Source organism: Wasmannia auropunctata, unplaced genomic scaffold (assembly GCF_000956235.1).
Source record: "Wasmannia auropunctata unplaced genomic scaffold, wasmannia.A_1.0 LD335957.1, whole genome shotgun sequence".
In the NCBI taxonomy this organism is placed as follows: Eukaryota; Metazoa; Arthropoda; class Insecta; order Hymenoptera; family Formicidae; genus Wasmannia; species Wasmannia auropunctata.
Genome location: NW_012026933.1, coordinates 515,202 through 525,881, shown reverse-complemented (window position 1 = coordinate 525,881; position 10,680 = coordinate 515,202). Strand labels below are relative to the sequence as shown.

The 10,680-nt window shown below is 39.4% G+C and overlaps 1 protein-coding gene across 1 annotated transcript in view; it reads right to left on the bottom strand.

The window, feature by feature from the left end:
• Positions 1-2,867: 2,867 nt before the first annotated feature.
• Positions 2,868-10,680, bottom strand: part of LOC105455057 (mucin-19) — a 190,701-nt gene continuing 182,888 nt past the window's right edge. Inside the window, exons 7-8 of the mRNA XM_011698105.1 lie at positions 5,543-5,783; positions 2,868-4,911 (exon numbers count right to left, since the gene is read on the bottom strand). Of these exons, the coding sequence (XP_011696407.1) occupies positions 4,661-4,911; positions 5,543-5,783 (492 nt within the window). The 3' untranslated portion in view covers positions 2,868-4,660. The remainder of the gene's footprint in view (positions 4,912-5,542; positions 5,784-10,680) is intronic.

Genomic DNA, 10,680 nt, shown 5'->3' with positions numbered 1-10,680 from the left:
ATGCAGAAGTGTTTTTAATTTTTTTGTTGCAAGGTCATCGTTAAAAATACATAAAGAGAGTCCCATAACCATATATAATTGCAATTTACGGTTATATCGCTGTGTTTCCAGAAGATCGATCGCTTGGCACGTCGATCGACGTCGCGCGCGATGTATCTTCTAATTGAACTTTCGAAAGTATACTCTAAAAGCATGATTAGTTTCTCCATTTAAGAGACATCATCATCATTCAATGTATATGATTATAGAAATATATGATGTATCATCTTGGAAAGATGATCAGTGAGGTTCTCATTTTACTTCCTTGATACGCAAAAAAGGTGCAACATCACGTGTGTGACTGAAATCATTGACTCTCTCTCCCACTTTAATTCCATCACAATTATTATAATTCTCATTCCCTTGCTTTAAAAAAAAATACCAAGAAATATACGCAAGTTATGCTTTTAGATTGGCCTAATTTTTCTGGGCCTTTAAAACATTACCAACAAGCTTTTTGTTAGTAAAGTGGCAATCGTTTTCTCTTCTATCATACGTTTCAATTTTTTTTTTCAATCGTTCTTTTGAGGAAATATCGATTTAATTGATATCGGAGCTTACAGCGACGCGAGACAGTTGGATTCGTCGTGTTTCGTCATCGGACACGCGAGGAAATCCGTTGCCATAAAGAAGTCCGCGACACTTTATGGTTATTTCCCGAGATTTCAGGAATGCGATTCAATTTACGATAACGATCCACTGCGTCGGACGCACGTCGTACTCGTTCCGAGCTTCGAGGAGCGAAGACAACGGCATGGAGGCAATGGGATAGGTGCACTCGCCTCCGTGGACACCCTATCATGGATACTCTGATGAGAGTAAGCCGATACTTACGACTTCGTGACACGAATCCAAGAACCAAGGTCGCTATTGCACAAAACCTGATTATGGTCTGCAGTGATCGAATTAATATCTGAAATATGTTAATACATTTTAGAGACTGAAGGAATTATTACAATAATTAAGATTGATATTACTAACGTCTATATTTTATGTAAAAATTAATTTTTATAAAAATTAATTTTTACATAAAATAATTTAATTGTGTGGTTACTCGCATACAAATAAAAAATACTCCACGAAGTTTCGGTAACAGTAAATATCTTTTTACATAAAACACAAACATTAGTAACATCCATTTTATATAATTATTGCAATAATTCCATCAGTCTCTAAAATATATTAATAATATATTTTAGATAATATCTAAATTCTAAAATATATAAATTCATAATTAAATATCTAAAATATATTAATAATATATTTCATAGATTATAATAAATTAAAAAATTAATTTTACAATAGCATTTATCATTAAAAAAAAATGTAGAAGTATAAGATCCCAAAAGTTGTTTCTCTTAAAATGTTATTTACTTGTACAGTTCTAAGCCTGCAATTACGATAAGTTAAAGCCAACACACAGGAGCGTCTCAAATTCGCACGCTGAAATCGCCACGGCGATGGGGAGGTCTTAATTAATTTCATTAAGCCGTCTCCTTCGCACCTTCGCGTCTGGAAACGGCGATCGTCAGATCGATATCCCGGTCGAGGGAATCTGATTCCTTCGACCTTGCCGCCTTCTCCTTCTCTTCCTCCTGCCGAGTGCAGCAGCGGTGGCACCTGTAAATCTCCGTTGTCCACCTCCCTTTGGCCCGCGGACTTTGATAAAACGCGCCGGATTTGCATACCGCGCCTTTATCTCGTCCGGTGCGTATAAATCCATATTCCCGTTGCAGTAAATTCTACGGCGTCCGTCGCGCGGATGCGATTTCATAAATCACGAGGACCGAAGGCAAAACCTCGCCTCCTATTAATTGAAAGAGAAGGAAGCGTCTTCGAAAACGTGGTAACTGCCGAAGAGAGATAATCCCGGATTGTGATTTCCTTTCGTTTCAACGCTTTCGGCGATCCGCATACGATCTACGATTTAAAACTGTCGTGATACCGTTTTGAGCTCTTACATTATTGCATTATAAAATTCACTTACTTTTCAGAACTCAAGACTTTCTTGAGGCATCTTCTCTTCAAAATTTCGTTGAAAAGAACCGTTAAATAAGTATTGAAAAAATTAATGCTGAAGTGCCAAATATTCGTGTTAGACACTGTATTTTCCTTACATTCAAAATTATTTTTTAAATAGGAATATTTTTCATTGAATGTATACGGTAATTAAAGAGCGTATTTGCATACCCCACATTTTTATTTGGAAATAATTTTGCATGAGAAAGATGCCTTGCTGCCACATATGTTTTATTTGGCAGGTATATAAAAATAAATGATATGTGTATTTCGCGAGAAACATAATATCTTATTACAAAGTGTTTCAAGATATGTCTTCTTCAAATAAAATTATTCCAAACAAAATGGGCTGTGCAGACAAGACACTTGTTTTATATCTACTGCTCGCATAAAGCCAGCCATTTTTAACGATCGAAAAGATTATTCCGTGTTTCCTGTAAAAACAAAATATGAATGACTTCGGTAATTTTACCCCGGGGATAGAGGTAGAGGTTATCTTAACGAACAGGATTACACACCGCGCAGAACGATCGCCGATCTTTCGCGCTGAGATAATTAATGACGCGTACGCGCGCAAACGCGATGGCGATTTCGCCATAATTCACGCCGTTATTTTTCGCGCTTCCGAGGCTATCTATTTTAAACGCTCTGCGAAGGAAGTGGCAGTCGGAAGATACTGTCGTACGCGCGCACACGATGATTTACACATGCCTCTGTCATACCTGGAGAGACAAATTAGCGTGCGCCATCGTAGGCACGGCTAAATTCCCACAGGGAATTCGATCTAATCGAAGAAATGCGTTAAACGGTTGAATTTTCTCACAACGTTTACTGACAAAAAATTCTTGATACAATCGAGTCTACATACATGTGTTGATCGCAAATATGTTTTTTTTTTCGCGGCACTAACGCGCGAAATGCGATGTATATCCGAGAGCGATGTCTCGAATGATAACGACAAACGGAGACGAGCCGCATCAAAGAGCGAAAACGACGTCGCATGGAAGAAAGATAGCAAGATAAAAAAATACTTAATACAATAATCAACTGACAGCGGAGCTTGAATCGATTTCTTTTTTTTTTTTTTAAGCGACCGCGATATATTATGTCGTGTCGCAATTTTTTGAGCAAATTCGTGATGCTCGTGAAAGAGGAAAATGAAAAAAAAAAGAGAAAATAGCGTGCGATGTAATCGATACCGATCGTCGCCGCGAAACGCGTTGCGAAAGACTAGAATGATTAAGAATAGACGCGTCGGGCGCGATTGGAAACGCGGGATGCACATAACGACGATTAATAGCGAGAATTAGTATTACGGCGAGTAATGCGATTCGGAGAGTGGGACGTCTCTTTTTGATTTCCGGCAAATATAATATTTATCGTTACATCTATATGTATATATATGTATATATATTATTACGCAAGGGACACAGTATGTACATATTTCGCGACGCAGAGCTGAGTCTCGTTGTGTCATCCAACGTGGAAGAAGACTAAGTCTTTCTGTAAATTGTCTTCTTTTTCGCTCAAAGTAATAAACGAATATCTAAAACTTAAAACAGAACTCTCTGTTAGAAATAATGTGCTATTGTTTCGATAAATTAATATTTGAATACTTTTTTCATGAAAAAATAATTTACATAAATACGCATCAGCAAGTCTTCGAGATACGTAAATCATCAGTTGTGCACAATCGTTGTCCAATGCATACATTCTCGTTTATAAATAAAATTAATAAGACGAAATGTCGAGGGATTAATGAGCGATACGTCGCGTATAACTAATTGGTAAAAAATGCTACTTACCCAATAGCACTCTATTCTAGATGGGATACTTATATTTTTGCGGACTTTATAAACTTCCATTGTGTTGCGCTTCGGTATCGCTTATGTAATTTTTTTTTCTATTTTTTCGTCATTTATCACAGCATCGCGCGTTACAGCGTTTCTGTGTTCTTACGTTTTTGCTTACTTCAACGAGCTGGAAATCGCGTAATTAATCGTACTCGTGTACTTCAACGAGACGTAGAAGCGTCCAATAATAAAAGTCCATTCGTAATTATTACGAGTGTGTGCGACGTCGTGTTGCCGAGTATATTCACGTAATAATAAATTAACATCGCATCTTGTCATTACACTCTATTGCACAACGATAATGAGATACCCGTGCAAATGTATATACTGGACGAATTTGAATTTGCGGACGGATTGCGATTTTTACGCGCGGGTCGGAGGAATCTCGTCGTCGTGCAACTTGACGATTTTCCGTTGTCCCAAGCATATAGCACAGTTGGCGATTCTACTTTTCAAGCGTACATATTTCGCTCGAAAGACGGAATACGCTTTGTTATATAAAATTCCTACGAATTTCAGAGGTCAAGAACGGGGAGGACATAAAACGTCCCGGACCTCTCGCAGTTCTCTTGGGATAATCTCAATTGTGTATTTTCCCCGCGAGAGAGAAAGTCGCTTTCGAAGGATCGACACGTCGGAAAATCTCCCTGGCTCGCGGCGACGTCAATTAACGTTTGCCGAACGCATGGCCTCTCCGATTTCCCGATCGCGATCGAGGATGAGCCTGAGGTCTCCTCCGCCGGTCTCTCTCAGTCCTCGGTGCACTCGGAAGCGAAGCTCTCGAGGTCCACGTAGTGCCCGTTCATGTTGTCCTCCAGCAGCTGGGCGAGATCCCTGCGTAGGATCTGGAATTCCGGCCTGCGGTCGGGATCGGCGTGCCAGCATCGCGATATCACTCTGAAGAGCTCGCTTCGGCAGTGCGAAGGCCTCTCCAGCCGGTAACCGTTGTGCACGTTCCGCATGACTTCCCGCGCCGTCATATCCGGGTACGGTGTTGAACCTGAACAGAGAGCGCAAACGTGATGCGATTATTACGACGGGATGTCAGCACGATGGATCGCCGGTAGGAAGCTACGGCGGAAAATGCGGACATAAGCCATTGATTAGCGTACAATGCTTTACAAGGTACAAAATGGATATTTTCTCCTCTTTCCCCGGTGGACAAGATTATCGTTATTAGAATCTGATGTACGTGCATCAGGATGCACAACTGATGCATTAATTGATATAAGACGACAAATATGAAAGATTCAGGAAGTCGCTAAAAAATTGTGACAACAAATATTTAACGACGATATATTTTTAACTTTTTTTCTCTTTCCTTTTCATTTATTAATTGCGTAAAACTAATCGAATAAATTTAACGAATAAAATAAGAAGATAACGTGAGAAAGTTTAATTATACCGTTTAAGTAATATACTTCTACACGTAAATGTGTCCGCACACCCGTACCTTTGTTTTCATATTAAACAACAGCGAGACACAACAAATGGATTCTCAGATATGCTATTTTCATTTTAAGGGTTTTTCAATAAATCAAAAGTAATTTAAAAAAATATTTGTTTCAACAACAAGCTGTCGAGACTAAGCAAGTCATCTAGTTCTCGAAACGGACGATGAAGGCACCTACCTAAAGTGACGATCTCCCACATCAGAATCCCGAAGCTCCAGACATCGGTCTTCGTCGTGAACAGGGAGTAGATCAACGATTCGGGGGCCATCCATCGGATGGGCAAGGCGTTTCTGCCGTGTCTAGTCTCGATCACCTCGCCGTCCTCGTTGGCGAACCTCGACATGCCGAAGTCGGCGATCTTGCACAGCTTGTTGTGATCCACGAGAACGTTTCTGGCGGCGAGGTCGCGATGGATGATCTGCGGCAGAGAAGGAGAGAGAACCAAGTCACACCGATGAAACGACCGGGACGCTCGGTGAGGTGCACGTTCCATTACGTGTGCGACTGCTTACGGCCTGCCCGCATGACGGGGAATTACACGGGCTATTACGGAGTTCGGTGCAGCGAGTCGTCTCACAAGAGAAAAAAAACTGTCAGCCTTGGCAGCTCGCGCGCGCGACAAAACGGGATTCGCGGCCGAGGAAAGGACCAACGTGGAGTCAGCGCAAAGATAAATATTGTTTCAGCGACATGAGAGTCTCTCGAGTGTGCCCGGTAGATCCAATAAATCTAGCAATATCAATCCGCCGATATGTGCTCAACTACTGGAAAGCAAGGATATCTGAGAAGAATAAATAAACGGGAATCCATACTTAAATTTCGCCGGCGGGTTTTGCCGTCTCGCGCGCGGTGTAATGACACACCTGTATTATAAAAAAGATTTCCGGATTCAAGACCATTGTTCGAAATCTATTATAAAATAGAATCAATATAGAAATATCATATTTATTGTTGAGAAATATTATCTGATTATATATTAAATTTTATCTTAAATGAAAAATTCTTAAATTAGAATAAAATAAAAAAAATCTTAAATCTAGAATAAAATGAGAAATATGATAGCATGTCGGTTTCGTGCTAAATATAATACCTACTATGGTCAGCATCGCGCGTTATAATCAGGTAAAGATTTATTCCAAACGTAAAAATATATAAACATAAATTTATAAATGTTACTCTTGTCTCAAGACAATAAGTCAATCTTATTTAATTCGAGAGAGGAGAATAGTAATTAACCTAATCTTAATATTGCTTCATTTCTATATCGCATAAGATTGAGGTAAGATTAAGTATGTTAAGAATTTTTTTATCAAGAAATTCTTTTTGAAAAGGCAAATGAGAGAAACATCTCTACGCGATTGTAGCCAAATGCGATTGCGCCAAATGTATTTTTTTATCAAGAAATTCTTTTTGAAAAGGCAAATGAGAGAAACATCTCTACGCGATTGTAGCCAAATGCGATTGCGCCAAATGTAGGCAACAATTCGAATGACAGAAAAATGTTGAGGTATATATGCGCAATGTAACTCGATCGCGAAGATTGTGGTACTCGCGTTGCGCCACGCATCCTCATGCGGCCTCGCCGTTATTATTTATTACATTTTAATTAAACCATTCAACGTGCATTCGGTCAAATGTAGTTTCGCCAAACGACCACCGAAAGCCGCAACGAGAGACCAGGGATGATGATTATTATACGCAACGAGACCAGGATGATGCAAATGCGCGGACGTTACGAAACGCGCCGGGCGCATCGCAGCGCGCGCTCTGCGCGACCGCGCCGCGCTTGCCGCTGAAAATTCTGCTTGAATGCAAGCGGCCCGTCTAGAATACATCATCCCCGTGCACGTCTCGCAGCTGGTACAGCTTCGTACACGGCACGCGTACGCTATCATTTAGCGGACTACGTAATTGTCTATTAAACTCGGGAGAGAGAGAGAGAAAGAGAGAGAATAATTTCTGCCGCGCCGTTTCCTGGAAGCTATTATACGGACGGAAACTGGTAATTCGACGTTCGACGGATCGGGCCGCGCTCGCGGGTGGATTCTTTGTTTCCCTAATTGCCTATTAATCGTCAGGTGTTTCCTTCTCAAAGTCGCCACGCGCTGTCTTTCGCGGAAACACGTGGAAATTCGCCTCTTCCTCCGCGCGGCGCGTGATACCTACGAGCCGTTTACTGCGCGATAAAATTTGAGACGGAAATGGAAAAAAAAAAATATTTACTTTGAGCTCGCGCGCGTTCGCGGATTCCCGTTTTAATTGACGATGCGCGCATCAAGTGGAATAAATTGGCACGTCGCGCGGTTGCGCGCAAACTTACGTCTCTCGGCTGTGTTTGGACAAAACATTGGCGGGATTTTTCGGATACCGGTTCGCGCATCGCAATACTTGCAACGCACATGGCAAACATTCCGTCGATGTTATGCTAATCTTTGTTTATCGGCGGCCGTGTATTACAATCCAGAATATACTATCGGAAACCAGTTGATCGCCCACCTAAGAATTTCGTAATGAAACTAAATCACATTTCTGTATAAATGGAAACACATATACGAATAAGTCGTATTTTTGTTAATCACGCGATTATATAAGAGTTCAAAAATCAAAAATTGTTCAGCAGGATGTTAATACTTTGTATAAAAAAAAAAAAATCAGAAATAAAATTATTTCCTTATGGAGACGAATTCTCTGTAACTTAAGAGTTGTAAATATTCCCTCGAAAACGTACGAAATCGTCTCGTCCACATTTTAACTATAAAACATAATATCTTATACAGTAAGAAAACTAATCAGCTCGCGTAGAGATTGTAAAAACATCGCCGTTGAAAGTTGTTTATCGTTCTCGAATCGAATGAAAAAAAAAAAACATTGGACTGGTATCCTCGAATTCGTTCTTTACGAGACATAAAATTCAATCTTTGCCTAGTGACACAGATCTCTCTCGAGGCGGGAAGGATTCTTCAACAAACGGCGATGGTGGAAGTTTTACGATTGTGTGAAAATGTTTGAGTTTAAACATCATTAGCGGATTATTTGTCGTGCAGTCGATGCTCCCCGCGACCTTCCACGGGCAGCTGTCCTCGAGAGACTTTCACTTTTCATCGGTTTTTTTTTCGCAAAGTACATAAAAGAGTTTACGCGCGAGGTCTTTTTTTTAGGTCCATCCTTATAAAACAAACAGAAACGGGATTTAACTTTTCAGATCGCGGAGTTTTAATTCTCAGATCGAATCTTCCACGGAGTATAAAATTTGCGTTGGGTATTACTACGAAACCACAAGTGCCTCGCGCAAAACTATTTATTCGGTCGTAAAGAAGAAATATTAAAATCGCGCGCGATGCGCGTCTCAGCTAGACGAGAATGGGTAATTATGTGCATTAATTCGCATCACCGCATACAACTGCAATTTTGCCTATCTATGTTTTAAGTTGCGCAAGGTAAAAACTATTAACCATGTTTCTCAAGTAATGGGATGTTAATAATTGACCGTAAAAAATTGTTAAACGTATGCAATACTTGCAGCCATGTCGCAAGCGATAAGTGTTGATTAATTTAAAAAACCGTGCACGCGTTGTCATAAGAAGCGCCACGAGTTACGAAATTAATAACTTAAAGAATTCTAAGTAAAATAAGTGGTTACAGTATATGTTGATAAGCGTTATATTTCTTTTTAACATTTATTGTAGGCGCCAAGTTGAAATAAACGCTAAATATATATTCTAATTTATGTTATTTAAGTAATTTATCAAAATATTGCAAAATTATTTACCACGACTATAAAATGCATTATCTTATAATGTGTGTCTAATATTTCAAATGTTTCGAATGGATAAGAAACTGCCCGCATCTAAACTCATATCCTTTGACGAGTATTCAAGGTGATATCCCGAACGAATCGGCCGGACGATACTTACGGCACGGGGGGGCCCGTTAAATCGTGGGGAGATTAACGAGAGGGCCTCTATCTAAACATTTTAAACGGCCGCGGTGCGTATCGATCGTCGAGGTGTCGCGTCGAAATTTATCGCGGTTCCCTTCCCCCACTTGTTTAGCGATCCCACGATCCTGTGTCCTGTCGGCGGTATGCAAACGCAAAAGAAAGAAAGAAGGGAAAATCGGCGAGGGACGAATCGCCAAGCGATTGTCAAGCAGTCAGGCCTGACGCTATACCTTTTTCTCCCGCGGAACGACAATTATCTGTGTCGAGAGAAGTCTGGAGGACACCTTCGGTCCATAAATAAGCAGTAAAGAAAAATTAATTAGCACGCACATCGATCGCAGCGATCGCGCGTCGTTGGTGTAACGTCATTCGATCAGAACTGCCACGACACATCGGCACAATAACGCGAGATTTTATTATTGTACTGTATATTTTTTATTGTACTGGAAGGGATTTTTTTTCTCTGAAAGACAACTAGTCACATCGAGAGTCACCTTGCGGATATCTTGGCCGTGCATACAAAAAATTAATTCAATATTACAATAGCGTAATAATTTGCATAATTGAAAGGCGACACGTCATCGAAGCTCTTACTAATTCGTCGGTGCATAATATAGTAATTAATATAATGTAAAATTTCATGTTATTGTTATGGCATCATCATTACTTTAATAAAGAGTTTTTTTAAAACGTTATTTATAAATTGCATAATTGTTTTTTTTTTAGCAATAAATATAAACCATTTCAAAACAAAACAAAAGGAATTATTTTAAACTAAAGAAATTCAATACCAAATAGAACTGCGTGAATAAACTTTTTATCATACACTAAAATTCTGCTCATTTATTATAAGTGTGAAAAATAAAAATGCTTTCTCATTTCTGGAAAATAAACGTGAGAATTGTATCATAATATCATATTTTTTAATTAAATTTGAAGAAAGTATTTCTATAAAATTTTTAAAAAATTGTAGAATACAACAGAGAGAATGTTGCACAAAAAAAGATAATAAAATATGCATCGTCGCGCGCGTTGATTTCATCGTACATACCTATAAATACCGTAATGAGATTTACTACGACTCGTTTCTTTTCGTATTCGTCGACATTCTTTTTTGATGAGGTTCAATGTAATGATGCGTACGTGGGAGAAAAGCCGGAAAAGAAAGCGAACGAGGATACTGTCTACTTCACGCGGACTTATCGAGAAACAGCCTTTACTCTTGTTCATGAATATGAAATATAAATGTTAAAAGCACTTCAGCATGTCATGTCAGTCGTTCTCACGAATATTAAAAAGTCAGCTGAAATTTAACTGATTCTCCTAGTCAGTAATTGTACATTAGAGAGACAGAGAGAGAGAGAAAGAGTTGAAT